Source organism: Caloenas nicobarica, chromosome 7 (genome assembly GCF_036013445.1).
Source record: "Caloenas nicobarica isolate bCalNic1 chromosome 7, bCalNic1.hap1, whole genome shotgun sequence".
Taxonomy (NCBI): domain Eukaryota; kingdom Metazoa; phylum Chordata; class Aves; order Columbiformes; family Columbidae; genus Caloenas; species Caloenas nicobarica.
The window spans coordinates 22,697,461-22,714,306 of NC_088251.1; the positions used below are offsets into that span (position 1 = coordinate 22,697,461).

The window sequence follows — 16,846 nt, forward strand, 5'->3', positions numbered from 1 at the left end:
CTGACTCTCTTCTCTCTGCTATGATGTTGACAGTCTCGTGGAGCTGGCCAGCTGTGTGTCAGTGGGAGCTCCTGTGAGCCTGGTGGATAGCTGTCCTGCCTCGGGGAACAGCAGTGCAGCACAAGGCAGGTGGCCGGAGGTTTTACACAGGCTGTGAGCCAGAATTTCCTTGCCTGGCACTGCTCTGAGAATGACGTGCCTCTGCAGAGGCTGAGGTATGTGCGGACTGGGTTGTTGGTGGGTGTCAGAGGAGTTGGTGGTAAGCCTGGGATGTTCTGCCTGCACTTGTGCCAGCCACCAGGTTCCTCTTCTGGACTTGACACCACTGAAATCACGTGGTAACGCAGAGCTTTGTATTTCTGAAGTATCATGCAAAACAGTACCAGCTCACCCTTGATGCGATTGGTAAAGAAGCCAGTGGTCTGCGCCCATGCCTTTAGAGATATGTTTGCTGGACTATGCAAGATACCCAACAGGGACAGCATTGCAGAAAATTAGTTTTAGAAAGCTTTTGTTCTTACGCCAAGGAAATTTAACAGGCTACTGCTACTTGTAAGCATTACGAGCACATAAATTTCAGGGCTTTTAAAACTGGAAGACAGATGATTGGTGGATGTTAAGAATTCAGTTTCTCAGTAGTAATGTATTTTGCTTCTTACTTAGGTTTAGCCAATAGCAATGGTGAGCTTTTAATTTTTTGCAAGCTAGAAATATGTGCCTGTTTGTGTTTGATATTTTCAATGATACTCTGAAAAACAAACTAACTCACAGGCATAAGGCAAAAGAGATGAACAGGCTCCCTTGGTTTGACTGTGTGTACTGCACAGGCCACAGAGCATGACTGAGGTTCCTCTACTTCCGATTGTGCAATAGTAACTATTTAAAAATCTCCTTACAGCCCCTTGTATCCTTCTGTAAGGTTTCTGTTTACATGCTAATTATATATGCTGGTGTTTGTAGGAATGTGTTAAGCTTTGTGGTTTTTAAACTAAACTCCATGGTGCTTATGAGCTGCCTGTTATTGGGCAAAACTGGATCTGATTGGAGAGCACAGTCTGACGGCTGGAAGGTTTGGGTTTCTGGAGCGCTTTCTGTGGTCTCGTTCTTGCATAGTCAGAACTGGGAAAGGAGTTTGGAGAAAAATGAGTTTTCTAATAAAGTCTAATATTTTCCTTTCTACTGCTTATAGGAGAAAATTAGGGGGAGAGAAGGGAGCATCTTCTAGAAGAAGCAGAAGGGAAATGGGCAAAAGAGCTGAATGTATTAAATATCAGAGCAGAAGTGACTGTTACTGTATTGAGGATTTGGACTGAATGGGGAAATGGCAGAGCCTTATCTGTGATACATATTAGAAGACTACACTTAGACCCTGAGAAGGCAAGTTTTCAGACTACTGTAATTAATGAACACCAGGAGCACGAGAGCACTGTCACCAGTATCTTTGTTTTGGGAAAATACTATGGAGCTGCTTGAAGCGAGGTTAGAATGGACTTTATCTGGAAGCGTGCTTGCTTTCATTCTGTGTAGTCCCCCGTAAAGATTGTAAGAGAAAAGAAATCACAATACCCATTATCTTTCACTATGCCTAAAACTTTTTCTCTTTGCGTATTTTACCCATTCTAGTGCTCATACAGATTGCACTGCTTCTTTATGACAGACCCTGTCAGAGTTGTCTTCCAGCAGCTGCAGAGCCCAAACAGAGGAAGAGCTGAGGAGTCTCACCTCAGGCTGACATTGACTGAACAAGCAGCTCAGTGGTATGAGGCACAGGTCAGTAGTCTCAGAAGTTTCCAGTCTTTTGGAAAAAAAATCCTGAGAGTGAGCAGAGATGGGAGCTGTATGGAGGTGCTGCACACTCATTTATTCAGGTCTTCCAAAAGATGCTTTCAGTCCTGGATCTCTGCATCTGTTAATCTGTTGTTGTTCCTGAACTGTATTCCATGGAAATATACATGAGCAAAGACAGGAGAAAGTGACAAAGGAGATGATGATGGTTTTTTGCCATGTAGTTTGGAGGTTCTTGAGGTATTTTTCCTTTATGAGATGAGCCCTAGTGGCCCCAGAATCAGTACCATTAATCTAATATTAAAACAGAAAAATTATTACCCGGTGCAGTCTTGTTTGGTCACTATTCCAGGAGTTGGGAAAATACTTCTGCTCAGAAATTCTGAAAAGACATTTCAGCAGAAGACCTGTAAAAGAGCAGAGGTCACAGCCAACTCAGATTTCCTTTGACTTTCAGTTAACCCATATGTTTTTTCACATGCAGTGAAGGCCAGCTCCCACAAGCACTGGACGCTTTAGAGCTCTTCCAGTGTATAAATGGTTTTCCATAGCTGAGAAGCTGTTTTCTGTGCTGGCTAACACCTTTTCCCAGGCTGGGCAGCAAATGCCGAATTTAGTCAGTGCCAATAGCTACAGGTATCTGTCTGGATAGGGCCTGGCCCCCACTTGCATGAAGAGAGTTGATGTTCTGTGATGGGAGACCTTGCAGTGGGTTGTTGTCATGTTTGGTGAAGTCTAATTCACTGTCCGTTCCTCGAAGGTAAGATGAGTGAGGTCTTTAGACTGTACTTCTTCCTGTGTCTTCTGTTCACAATGATTCACTTTCACTTGCCAGATTTGTTTCCTCTTGTGACCATAGGAAATACACTTTCCCTTTTAGCCGTTAGGGTCTCTGGAAATAACAGTTCACTTCAGTGCGGAGTTGAAAAAGTCGAATTTGTGCAGGTGCAGATGAAACCAAGTGAGAAGTGGCTGATGTCTTGACGGCAAGATACCTGTAGGCTGGTTTTCACAGTCTGTCCTGCTAGTGTTGAAGATCAAATTGCTTAAGAGTCCTACCGAGGGCAGGGTGCCAGGGGCGGCCTTTCACTCCGAGTTAACCCACTGCCTGCACTTGGTGTTTCCTGAGTACTTCAGCTAAACAACCTGCTGTGGTGCATAGATGTACATTTTGATGCTCTGTCCAAGGATCAGTACATGCAGATAAAAGCAGATGGTGTTCCAGTGTTAGGATACTTAGAAGCAACTCCTTAAAGATGTAGATTCTCTCTGTCTCTCATTTTATATGTATACAGTGGGGGCCATACATCAAAAAATGTAAGGGAGAGGGTATGAGAAGATAAAGGTGAGGTACTGTAAGTGAAAAGGTCTTTCTTCCACTTCCTGGAGAATGTTAGTGGGTGGCCATGTAGTGTCTTTATCCCTTGTCTGTATGTGCTCTTAGCCTGTTACCTGGGACAGCAGCTTTTCTAGAACTTAAACTGTGGATCCCTGCATAGTTTCTGAGACTTCAGGGGTAACATCTTGGTGTAAGTGTAGTTGGTAGAAGATATGCCAAGATTGCATCTGGACTTCTGGATATTTGGCTCATCAGAAGGAGTAATGTGATTTTTTGCTCTTATGAAATGGATAAAATAAAGGTTTCAGTAATTGCAGGCCTTGTTCCTTGGAACACATCTCATGCTGCAGGTACCCGTTTTGTATGCAGTCAGGTGTGCCAGCCTCCGAGAGGCTCCCCTCCTCCCTCTCTGGACACCTTCACCTACTGCCATCTCTCTTGCTTGTGAAAGTTTTCCTCTGGAAGCGCTTCCCGGGAATATGAGTTCGCAGAACAGGATTTGCCTGTGGACTTCGGTATCTTTACAGCCAGTGAACAAGCTGAGTTGGAGTCGTCATCTGACAAAGCAACATGCTTAGCAACAGGCATGGCTGGAGTTAGCTGAAAAGCATTTCTGTTTAGTTTTGTGTAGTGTCATTAATTTTTATTTAGGATATAGATTTCTTCCTTCTCTGAGAGCCTTCAGAAATAGCCTCCTGGTGAATTGTTGTACCTAAACTGTTTTGTAATTCTTTGTGTCTGTATGGTTTTTATCAAGCCTAGCACTGTTGTATTTTGGAGCAGAACACATGCTTTTACTTTCCCAGCTCGTTTAGCACTAGCTTAGCTATTGCTACACAATGCTAGAGTGCGCTTAACAGCCTGGCAAAACCCAGAGTCAATGGAAACGGAGTAAGCATTGAAGTATCCATGAAGTTCATCACCATCTCCCAGTGTAAGTCAGCTGTAACGTGACATAAATTTGGACTCTTCTTCTGTGGGAGTTGGGAAAAGTGTTTTTTTCTTACCTAGATGTTAATAGAAGGGCAGAGTATTAAAATGGATTTTCCAGGATTTACCTGAGGAGAGAGTGTGCCAAAACAGAGAAGTGTGTTCAGTCTGCTACTGAGGCTTTTTTGTTGTTTGGGTGTGGTTTTGTTTTGTTGGTTTTTTTGTTTGGTTGGTTGTGGGTTTTTTTTGTTTGTTTTGTTTTAAACTAAGTTGAAAATAGTAAAAAGGGCAGGTTGGGCCATGAGGTCTTCTTAGCATTTGTTGATAGCCATGCCTGTTGTATGACTTTGCTTTTAAGACCTGCTGATAGAGTGAATGGCTCTCAAATACACTTTATTTAGAATATTTTGGTTTTCTGTGCCTGAATTTAACTGGCATGTGACATGATTATATGGTAGAGGGTCTTTCTTAAACAGTACTTTTTTTTTAAACTACCTCTCCTCTCACTAACCTCACTGCCCCCGGCATAATTCACATGTGGCTTTTGAACTTCTTTCTGCTTCATGTTTCCACTTCAAGGGCACTTGCATGTGGGGCAGGGTGACAGAGGCACCTGTCCCAGAGTGGCGTTAACCTGTGACAGCTGCTTGGGGCTGTTCTGTGCTTGGGTTTCCATTTGAGCCCAGGACTAGTTAATGCTTTTTCTCAAGTGTTAACATCCAAATGCAAGCTTTGTGTGCTGTCAGAAAAGGCCTTTTTTTTCCTTTTTGGTGTTGCCTGCTTACAGTTACAGCATTTGTAGCTACTTAATGCTGCACAGGGTGCACTGCATGATTACTTCATTGCCATGGTGTGAGCTATAAGAAGGGGAAAATACTGGAAATGCATTAAAAGCCTATTGTATATGGTATATGTACATAGTGCGCACGATGCATGGGGACTGGGTCCCCATGCTTTCCATGTCCTACGTTGCCTCGCTTAAGCCAGGCAGGAGAGCTGCTCTGTCGGGAAGTTTGGGGCTTAAAGGGCAGCCATTGTGCGGGGCCTTAGTGGCAACACGTTGTTTTACAGCCTGAAGTGCACTTTTTCCAGTAACTTGACTTGGAGGGGCCTGAGACCAACCTGATTTGTGATCTGCTGTTACTGTAAGTGAAATAACTGTGAGCTGGGTTTCGGACTGCTTGGGCAGTGTTGCCATGATGGACAGGCTGCTTTACAAGCATTGCGGAGAGACCGGGAAGTCGATAAGATTATATAGGTGAGAATGGGGAGAAATTGAGTCTTGGAAGAAAACCATTCTTTAAAGCCCTGAATAGATTGCTTAGTAGATTATTGCTCCATAGTTCTCAAGAGCAGTGGAGATGGGAATGTCGGGAATATTTTTTTTTGGTAGCAAATCCAGCTTGCAACGTTTCTTGGAGGTGGAGGGTTAAATAATTCTCAGTGTTTACTCTTTTCACCCCCCTTTCTGCCCCCAAGCCTTTAAGAAAAAGGGGAAAGAAACAAACTGTAGGTAAAGCCCTGATAACTGGAGTAGAGATAGCAGTGCTGAAGCCATGTCTTGCTGCGTGATGGGAGCTCTTATTCCTGGCTTGAGGCAGCCCGCTGGTAACACTGCCCTGTGTTGGGTGCCACTCTTGGTGTCCCACTCACGGCTGCAGTGTCAGCCAGGGGACACTCACAATTCAGCAAGGAGGATGAACAGGTTTGTTCCAGATTCATTTGAAATGTTCAGTCCAGTTTGTCACTGCTTTTCTTACCATGTTAGTGTTGATACAGCAAAATGATTGGCAAGCAGAGGATTCTCTTATGAGCTGAGTGTGAGGGCTGAAAAACAGGGTGAGTTCGATCAAGTTGTTTGTTAGATTGACATAGCTAGACTGCTGTGTGCCATTCTCACTTGTAGAAGCCGCAGGTTTCTGCCAGGAACATGTGCATTTGCAGTTTTCAGCCATCAGATTTTTATGTAGAGTTGATACATGCTGCCACCTACAGAGAAATTCTCTCAGTTCCCTGTAGCTGAGACTTGTACCAGTAGGTCCTGTACCTAGCGGAAATTGGTAGCAGCCCACTTTTAAGTATCTTCCTGATTGAATTCCACAGGTTCGGTGTGAGTAGAAGTTGCAGCTTCGTATGCTGAGCGCTTTTTTTTTTTTTTTTTTCACATTGGTGGATACACAGACACTGATGGCTTAAAAAAAAAAAAAAAGTTTGTTTCCTATTGTTTTGCCAATTCTCACCTTTCCCGTACCCTTCCAGTTCTGAAGTGACACCACCTCATTACTGTTTCCATTACGATCAGGTACCTTTCTGATACCTGGGTCAAATTACTTCTTTTTAAATGGGTTGGTTTCCTATGCATCATAATACAAAAAATATTTTTAATATATTACCAAAAAATTTTCAGATGTTTTGTGCTTACCATTTTCTTTGTCTTGGAAGTGAACTGCTGCTTACCATGAAGTTCTGTTACTAAACAGTGAGGTAAGAAGATGAGGTTTTTCTTTTTTTCCGCTATCAAAAAAGAAGTGTGAGGGTCCATAATGTGTAAGTGCCTGATGGTTTAGTATATAGTAACCCGTGCATCTCACTGGAAAATATGGTTTTGTTGGCTTTTTGATATCACAGAGCTTCTGATTATAAGAACTTCTCTTAGGAGAGAGGGTTTGTTTCCACAGCTTTGAAGGGATGGCTGGGGAAGAGGGCTGCTTCTGCAGTGTGCCTTCCGAGGGACACATGAGATTTGAAAATGACTCATCAGCTAAATCAGATAAGGACATCCTACATTTGGATCTGACCACAGCAGGTGATTTGTTTGCTGTTAGCATAAGCAGTAAGAACTAGCATAGCATAGAAATGAAGCAATCAGGGGGAGGTGGGAAAAATAAATAATGAGAACACACTGCTACCCTTTGCTGCCTTGATTGAAGGACTATTGCCAGTAAAATAACCTTGACATTTATTGAACATTATTCCTAGTACCCTGATTTTTTTTTTTTTAATGTACGAATCCATCTCCTTGAAGATGCACCAAAGTCTGAGGTAAAGTGTGAAGTAATCATGTAAGTAAGTGACAACCTGTAATGGATTAGGAGCAGGAAACTGTGGTTAATGGAGCATCAGTAGCATTGGTCCTGAGAGCCTCCTCCTCCTGTGGCAGCATGTAAAATAGCTGTGCTGCTGCTGCTGTGTTTATTTGTGAAGTGAGAGCTGTAAGGCTGCTTTATAATACTGTCACAACCGTGACTATTTAAACAATGTTTTACTTCCAGTTGAATGTCAGGTTGCTTATTACTGCAGGAGCACACGTGGTCAGAAGGTGCACAGCATCGCTCCACAGTGGCTGGAACTCCTGCAGCAGCCAGGGATGGCCCGAAAGTCATCACTAGAGCAAACCAGTAAGAACGAGTCTCTAACCACAGGCTGTGTATGTGTCAGCCTACAGCTGTATTTGCAGAGAAAGAAGCCTTAGAATGCTGTTTCTGTGTTGTTCTAAATATAACTTAGCTTTGTTGCTCTCCCAAGTATCAGCTATAAGGTTTTCCAGTTTTTCTTATGCTTCTACCAGCTTAGGGTCCATGACATCACTCCAGATCATCACAAAGAAGAAAAATAAGTAGTCCATTTATTGAATCCACTTACTACTACTTCTAGCCTTTACTCGGACACTTGTGCTCAGCTTCAAGAGCCAAGAATTTCTTCATTATCATTCAATGTGAATGATGCTATACATTAATCCAGTGCAGGAAGTCAGGCTCTTCTCTCTACCAGGAGTGAGAGAGGGGTTTCTAGTCTTTCTGTCCTTTTTTTTTGGCTGCACAAAATAACCCTTTCCAAGGGCACATGAAATAAAATACTATATTGCATATTATATACATTTACATACAATGGTAAATGCACCATTCATTCAGAAATACACAATACCTAAGGCTCAATGGAAAAGCTTGGTTGAAGCAACTTCTCTCCTACGATAGGAGAGAAGGAGCTCATGACAGTTGTGGAAGTTTCCATAATCTGTGTTCATAGGGATCCTGCCCCTCTGTTCTCTGGCACTGCATGGATCTCCAAGGCCCAGCTGTACCTGGGAAGGAGGGACGAAGGCCCACACGACTCCAGAAGCCCACGGCTCAGCAACAGAAAACATGTACAACCATGATGGAGGATTTCCTCTGAGAATAATTGTCCAGCAACTGCAGGAGGAGGCAAAGCACTTTAGTGTACTTACTGGACTAAATAGCTCCTTTTGGATACAGGAGACCACTTCTAGCTCAAAGCCTTCCCTTTAAATCTGAACAATACTTACTTTTAACTGGTTTTTGCTTTTCTCCTTGGATGGTTGGACTGCAGGGGATTAAAACAGTTGCTAGTATCAGCAATGTGGTAGGGGCCCTGGAGATGTTGGAAAGAGAAAAATGTTGCTTTTTTTTTTTTTTCTTTTTAAGCTGATCAGAGATGGGGAACTGAATTGTCTGCTTTCAGCTGTATCAGCCTTATTTTACAATACCTGAGCTTTGCTTCCCCCAGCTGCTGTTGTGCTGCACTAACACATACCTCCAAAGAGCTCTAAGGGGATGTACTGCACCTTGGTCATCTTTTGAAATGTCTAAAGTCCCTGCAGAGAAATACTTGCCCCATTGCCACATATGGCAACCTTTTCCCTAAGGTAACAAAACAGTAGTGTGTGTATAAATATCTGCAGTTTTGCCCTATCTCCCACTGACCCTTGGACACAGCGTCACAGCAGCAGGTAAGGAGAGGCCACCTTACATGTGTAACATCTGTCTCCAAGAAGGTGCAGTCCCCACAAACCACACACAGTGGCACTGTAGGTAATGATCCTGGTTCCCTGCATGGGGCAGAACAAGGTGTTCTTGTACCTTACTGCTGCCAAATCGACTCCTGGATAAAAGCTGGGGTTCACTGGACCAGATTCCCCTTGGGTTTGCTGCTGCTGCTCTTCTCAGGAGTGGGCTTAATAGCTCACCTCTGAAGTCTTTACTTTTGGACTCAGAGGAGTAACACATTAACCCTCCACCTAGTGCCTCTTTCATATAATGACAAGAGTACTTGAAACATAAAGTGTTAACTGTGCTCTCTCCCCTGTAGGGCGCGCATTCCAAATTCTTCCTGTAAATAAAAGAGTGTAACACACCATTAATACTCAAGAATGTGATGCACTCCATGCCCCAGGGCAGTGGCAGAGGCAGCAGCCCTTCCCAGTGGTCGGGAAAGGCTCCACATGCACATTCTCTGCTCCTGCTTATTTGTCCACTTGTTTTGGCTTGACGAGATGGCATCACAGCACACGTGGGAGCACCACACATCCCAATGGCACTGGGGGCAAGGGAGTCCCCCTCAGCTCCAGCTGGAGTTCTGCAGTTCCTCCCGAAGCCAGGTTGGAAGGGGCTGTCCAAGTCTGTTCATCAGCTTGGATAATTCAATGTTGTGCTCCCGGTAGAAGTCTCTTAGGAACAGCCGTGACTGTGTGGAAAATACAGACCACATTAGCACGAAAAGAAAATGTTACCATCAACACGTGTTCCTTAGGTCATCTAGGAGACAGGTGGTAGGAAAATCCAGGCTGGTTTGCTGAGATGCTTCTCCATCTCTTGCTGCCAGCAGATTTAAGACAGTTACTCACCGAGGAATCCATATCAGGGTATTTTCTTCCTTTACTCTTTCCTAGGCATTTAGTCTTTCCTCCATCTAGCAGCTGGCACCAAAATCCTTTTGCTTCATCAAATCTGAAAAGGATACTTGTCTTTAAAAGATATCGCCACATGCCCAATTAGTAGCAGGATAAATTAAGTAGCTCCATAGGTATTTCCCATTTCAATGCTTTAAAAAGTGGGTTTATCTGTTTATGATATTGGTTCAATATTTTTTTAAGCACTTGACTACTTTGATAAGAAATCCATTACAGCCATGATTGTTTCAGCTTCATGCAAATTTCAGAAGTAGTACAGTGTTACAATATTTGTCTGTTAAGCTTGAGGGGGGAAATAATAATCCATGTTTTAGTGTACGCAAATTCCTTTATATCTCCTCTTCATAGCTGAAATGTGTTAGAGAATTACCTATTTAAAATGTCGGTGTTTCTTCTCTTGCTAAAACATAGGTATAATGCAATGCTGGTAACCATAAGTGGTCTTGTCTGTCCTGTCCCCTCAATTTGCCAAAGGCAAGCTTGAGGTTTGAGCAAGTACCTCCACCAAACTCTGAGGCAAGCTCACCAATGCCATTTCTTTTCTGACCCTGGCTGAAGGGTACCAGCCACTACTGTAAATAGCCATTTACCATCACAACGTGTGCTCCACCAAGTAAGGCTTTAAAGTAATCTGACATGTCCCTAAATCTGCCCTCCCCTGGGGAGCAATGGAAAACAATAGGAAGAGAACTGAATTGGTTCTCCTCTCTTTCCTGTTGAAGGGCAATTGCCATATGCCTACACACACACACACCACTCACTACCCTCTCACGTAGTGATAACAGAGAAGATACGAAAATACCCGTTTCAGCTGCAAAGAGCAATATTCAGGATGTCCCGTGGGCTTGCAGAGTTTCCACTGAAGACTGATACAGCCACAGATCACCTTCAGCTAACACTTAATCTATTCAGATTAATTGTACTCGCAGTGTGGTTAAGATCACAGTAATGGCTGAGTAATGTCCTTCGACTCAGCAGCAGTGAGGCAGTGCCTCTGCTAACACTTGCTAACATAGCTCTGGGCACCTGTCAAGTCCCTGTCTTCTGTAATAACAGGCTCTTTATCTCAAAACAGTGCCATGTGTCCCTAACCATCTAGCTGAAGATACGAGCAGCCTGTCACACATTTTTATGATACTTCGTCTACTTTCTGTCAGATGTAGGTATAACACAGAACATAAGGAGTGCTAATAATTCCAGCACCTTTTCTGAAACCACAAAGATGAAATGGAAAACATCGTAATTACTGCTGTGAGCAACTTCTTGCTTCTCCATGCCAGTGCCAAAAAGCACCCCTTCCCCTATCATTTCTGGAAAGACTAAGTTATTATTCCAGTCTTAGCACAGCACCTCATGCTATCTGAACCTAATTTTAGGGTTAGGCTTCCCTCTGAAACCTTAGCAAGTCATGCAGTCAGAGATAAGAAGCATTCTTCTAATCGAACGTGTATTAGTATCGCACTTGCCTAAGAAAGCATCTTCCCAAATACAGTGTCCTTACCTGAGGGCCTGGGTGTAGTTGAAGAGCGGCGTGACTCCCAAGAACTTCTGGATGTTGTCCATTACGGAGGCAGGGTTGTGTCTCAGCTCTTGACCATCCACAATGAGAAGCTGGAAAGACAGCAGCCACCTTGGTCTCTGACAGCTTGTGCTGAAGGCCATCCGTGAGCTTCCTGCATCTCAGAACTGCCCCGACCTTTGTGCCTGTGAGCAAAGGCTGCCAAAGCCTGTTTATCCTAGAGCAACACCATGGGGAGTGTGGCCCATTTGTCACCACAGACAGAAGTTACGATACGGGCCACAAATACTGTAAGACAGTAGATCATGACAGGCTTTGCTTAATAAATTTGCCTTTGGCCACACCAAGGCCCAGCATGATTTACATAGTGTCTCTGGAAACTCATGTATTCTTTTTAGATGTCGGCACCCATTGTGCTAAGTATTCTTCTACAACCTATGATTATTCTCCTGTTACATGTATGATAGACAATAATGAACAACATTTTTGCTAATAAATTACCTGTTCCAAAGAACACAATAGAAGAATAGTCACCTTCAAGTTTGGGAAGGCAGGAGACCCTGACCATAGTAAGTACAAGGATGATGTGTCTTTCTCCATCATTTCTCACAGCAGTAACCTCCAGGAATGGCAAGACAATGAGACGTGAACCCAAGAATGTTTTCCCATGTCTCACTTAGTCCTGGCAGATCTATCATGTGCAGTTCAGGCTGCTGCTTTGGCAGAGAATGAAAGACTAAATGGATATTATAAGAGATTTCTGGATTATAGACTGTCTGAGGATAACCCCAGCAGCAGAAAGGAACTTGAAAAAACATATCCCGATTCACAATTTTTAGACGGTTTTTAAAATTCTTGGAAATTTAGACACAGAAATGGTCTATAATGTCTATTAGTTGATTTTTTTGCAAATTTATACATAAAACACTATCCTGACATCTCTGCAGTGAAATTTCCCTTCAGCAGGCAGCTAAAGGCTTCACAACAAGGGAACTAACAAGTGGCAGAGGCCAAGAGCCTCTCTTTAGAGCAATCAAACCACAGCAGGTAGCTGAACACCTACTGAGCCTGAACAGGGTCCCTGGGCTGTAGGCTGCCCAGATGAAAGGAAGGGAATGCCAACACTGCTATTCCTGCTGAACTTCTCAATGCTGTGGAGCTCTCTGGGAGATCACAGTATCCTCTTGCACTCATTTACTTTTACAAATACAATGAAGTGCAAAATTGGAGTATTCAAGCCTGATTTCTTATCAGAAGCAAGTGGTGTCTCTTCTTCCATAAGACAAGACAGAAAGTAAAATGAAAACAACAGGGAAAGGGGGCTGTGGAGAGCATGTGCACACTTAACAGTTTGTTTTCCTCTCCATTAAATGTACAAGGGGCTCCAAGAAAGCCTCTACTGCCAAAGCTCCTACCTGCCCCGAGGGGTAGTATGTGAGCCAGCGCTCCAGGTGAGTTGAATACCAGCCAGGGAGCAGGCATCGGCTTTGCAGGTTCCGCAGTTCCTGAGGGGCCTGGGACTTCGCAGAGATCACTTGGTAGAAAGTGTAATTGAGCGCCACAGGGTCATTGTGAGCACGCTGGTGCTGAAAAAAATAAGCCAAATTTAGGAGCAGGAACATAAAGTTCCACCTTACACATCTCTGAGCAGACCCCACTGACTTGGCACAACCCCCCACTGATACCTTTCTCTGTAACTGTCCACACTCTGCAGTAAGCCTGCATCGTCGTTTTCCTGGCCCCTCTGTGGAAATGGATCCGTGGGCTTTCTGCCTCAGACTTTCCACCTCACCCCACTGGCATAACCGGCCCTCACCCACGGAGCAGTGCAGGGAAGTTACCTGGTACCACGAATAGGCTCGGTCAGCAGGGTTGATCAGAACAGTAATGATTTTGGCTCGAGGCAGCAGGGCTGCACCACGTTTCGGTACCACCTCTGTGTCAAAGTAATTGGCACTCTTCTCAAACATGAAGTCTGTGCTGGCATTGGAGGGGATGGGAAAGAATTCCATGTACCTGCCGAACAGACGGGACGCTGATGAGCAGCATGGCCCGACAAAGAAATGGCACATGACACAATGATGTGCTTGCACCTCTTCAACAGACACAGTTCGCAGAACAACTGCACCTGCCAGTAACGCAATGAATGGGCAAACAGGCGCAGAGCTGGCAGAGGCAGGACTTGGAAAGGGGTGGTGAAGCACAGCACAGAAAGTTGGAAATGATAAAAGGGTGAGAAAGTATTTTGCTGAGAGTGTTCCTGAGGTAGTGGAATGAAAAGGCTGAGGGCAGAGTACTAGCTGCAGGCTCCACAAGAAGAGGTTTTGTCCCAAGAACAAGGTCAGAATCAGCTGCCTGGCCTGCCACTGACTGCTTGGGTTAGACCCATCTAAATAGTTTCTCTCTTTGTACCTTAGTTCACAGTTGAGACACAGAGTCAAGAGCTCAGCTCTGCTCCCCCTCACATGAGCTTGTAAAATTAGTCATACAGAAACTGTAAGACATTTGAGTAATGGTAGAGGTAATGGAGGAACAAGACACTGTAAAGCACCGGAAGACTGGTCTCTGCTGAAATTTAAGCTGTACAACAAACTCAAATTCCACCCCAAACATGAAGATTCTCCTCTTGCACATGATGCAACACTCAAGCTGGAAGATTTTTCCACAGGATACACGTAACAGCCTGTGCTTTCTAAGCCTGTCTTATCAGGTAGTACAACTGCTCTGTAGTCCTTCACTCACATGAGCTTCATTCAAGTACAAACCACCTTACAATATAATTTCAAGAGTTCTCTAAATTATTAGAGAAGTCAGACAAAATTTCTCACAGGTCACAGGCAAAGCAATCCCACAGCAGAATGCCTGACTGCCACACAGCCATCCCTCAGAGCCACACATGAGGGAGTGCAGTACCACGGTGGACTCAAAAGTACACACTTCCAGCAAGAAACAACTTCAAAATTTCTCTGCCTGGAAACACAGTGGCATAATAGTGCCATAGTGACACTCTTATTTCCCTGACAGGTGGAAACACTCTTATCAAAATTGCATATTCTACAGGTAAGGAACAGGGTATGGAGGTAGCCAAAGAGACAGCACAAGGAATGCAGTGTGATCTCTGTTAAGTCTAAAGGGCCCAGAATAACTGTATGGAGGTTATCCCTTCTGTCCTATGGGTCTTAACTTGGAAATTATGAAAAACTTTTAATGAGAACACTGTTGTCTGTTTTGCATGTCAAAGGAGAAGAAACCTCATGACAGCAGTGCATTCAACAAAGACTGAATTTTAAAAGCTAAACAATGCCCAGAAATCACCTGGCGACAGTCACTAATATAAAAAACTACCTGTCCTGCTCCTGAGACTAAGCATTTGGGTTAACAGGAAAACAGAATGTGCACTGAGCCATAGCAATGAAAACAGCTCTTTAGAAATAGAGAAGCTACTACGGTGGCTGAAGTGGACACACAGACTGAGAAGAAGACAACTTGGGTGCACCTTATCACAAGAACACAGGATTCTTGACAGGATTCTTACCAATCAATTCCTTTATGATAGTTGGGTCCATTAAAAAACTGGATCTCCTCGAAGGTGGATGGACTTGGGAAGTTACTGGTGACAGCTGGATGCATGGTCAAGAAGAAGTGCACAGCTGTTGTGCCTGCAACGGGAACCAGTTAACGGGACCTGGGTCACACAGTCTCCAAGTGGGCACACTCCTGCTATCACTGGCTAGCCCACCCCTTAACTCATGCAGGTTACAAGAGCAGCGACACCAAGCACTTTGGGATTGAACTTGACTTGGCAGTTCAATCCCACATCTCAGATCATGCAGCTGATTTAAGTCATCTCCTTAGCATGACGGCTGTCACTCATGCTGGCTATCTTGTGTTCTTACCATGGCTGGGCGATGCCCATGACTTTTTTCCCTGGTGGCACAGCCACACTCTCATGTAGCAGAACCCACACCTGCCAAACAGGAGGTGGCCTGGGCACCGCAGGACAGTATCATGTGTGTGGGAAGGAGATATGCTGGGACAACATCAGTGTCCTCGGGTAAAAATTCAGCTAGAGGTGCCTTGGGCTGGCTCTTCCCTTTACCCAGCCAAACCTAATAATCCTGCTCAGCACGCAGCTGTAGGCTCCAGCAGGCCAATAAATCAGCTGAGAGAAGGGTTTTCTTATTGTGCCACTGCAAGCAGCTTGGGCCGTGACACAGGAGGGCCCATGCTGCAGACACACCAACAGAGCTCCACAGGGACACAGGCAGGAGACAGCAGCTTGGCTGGGAAAAGCTTCCTCCCAAGGCCAGGGTCACTGTTTGCTGTGCATGGTTGGCAGCAGCTGTTTCGCTGCACTATAGAGAGAGCCAAAGTTTGAAGACCTGGCTTTGGCTGAAGAGATTTTGCTCTCTTTGGCCTAGAAAGGACTCCTCAGGACAGTACATTCAGCTATGTTGCTGCCAACCACAGTGCCACAGCAGTTAAGAAGAGGTGGTGACAGAGGTCAGACAAAAGAGGATCTCTGTTTCCCGCTGACGGTGACATGCAGCATGCAGTGGGTACACAGATCCATCAGAACAACAGCACTAGGGGGCATTCGTCATAACCTCTGCTAAGCCTGTGCGTTTAGTCCTGCTGACAGCTTATGTTTGTGACACACTAAGAAAGGTCACAGTTTCTCTGAGCTTATGTGGAAAAGCCAAAACACAACTCTGCAGGTAGGGCTTTTCCCTGCAAATCGGAACTGAGCCAAGCAAAGTGCCAGGCCACAAAGTACTGATGGACTTGCCAGATTTAGGTTAGAACAAATGTGAGATTCTCTGAAATGTCCTCTGCAGCCATTTGGCAGCTTGCACAAAGGGCAGCCACACAGACAGACCTACAACACAGACCTTGCCAGCTCTCCTCTCTGGAGGAATGAGATGGAATCTACAATCTTTCTTTAGATAAAGCATTTACATTACCAGTTTTCTGAGGTCCCACAATGAGGAACTTGGGGAGCCGATCGCACGTTTTCTCTTTGGACCAGATATCCTTGTGCCTCTTATCATCACAGGGATTCTGCAGCAGAAGTGATGGGATTAAGCATTACCACAGGAGCTAATGGAAAGGGGAGGAAAAGCTGGAAGGCCAGTCCTCTCGGGAAAATGCTATTAGCATACGAAGAACACTTCACAGCCACACTGCTGCGCTGCCAGGCATCAAGAAGAGTTAAGTGAAAACACGAGGGAACATTTTCAAAAGCTCTAAAGTGACACAGACGCCAAAGTCCCTCTGAGAGTGTTAACCACAGGCCCTGCCCCACGTAGACATGCTGGGCTGGCCCACCATGATAGCACAGCTCAGGATCTGTGAACTTCTGGCAGACAGACAACTCTATCACCTTCAGTTAATTTCATCTGCTCATTACCATGCAGAGAGCTGCTGCACCAGGATAAAATGGAATAAGCATGTTTTTATTTAATAAACATGAATTCTGCAGTGTGAAATTACTTTAGGATTAATCACATTAACATGCCTGCAAGCTCCTCCAGCACCAAACAGGGTCTTCCCTGCACACTTAATA

At 44.5% G+C, this 16,846-nt stretch overlaps 1 protein-coding gene across 3 annotated transcripts in view; it reads right to left on the reverse strand.

The window, feature by feature from the left end:
- Positions 1-7,374: 7,374 nt before the first annotated feature.
- NDST2 (N-deacetylase and N-sulfotransferase 2) overlaps positions 7,375-16,846 on the reverse strand; it is a 137,853-nt gene continuing 128,381 nt past the window's right edge. For all 3 annotated transcript variants that reach the window (XM_065639129.1, XM_065639130.1, XM_065639128.1), the window contains 7 exons: positions 16,245-16,341; positions 14,816-14,939; positions 13,122-13,296; positions 12,696-12,866; positions 11,263-11,372; positions 9,696-9,798; positions 7,375-9,535 (listed from right to left, as the gene is read on the reverse strand). In XM_065639129.1, coding sequence (XP_065495201.1) covers positions 9,410-9,535; positions 9,696-9,798; positions 11,263-11,372; positions 12,696-12,866; positions 13,122-13,296; positions 14,816-14,939; positions 16,245-16,341 — 906 coding nt within the window. In that variant the 3' untranslated portion in view covers positions 7,375-9,409. The remainder of the gene's footprint in view (positions 9,536-9,695; positions 9,799-11,262; positions 11,373-12,695; positions 12,867-13,121; positions 13,297-14,815; positions 14,940-16,244; positions 16,342-16,846) is intronic.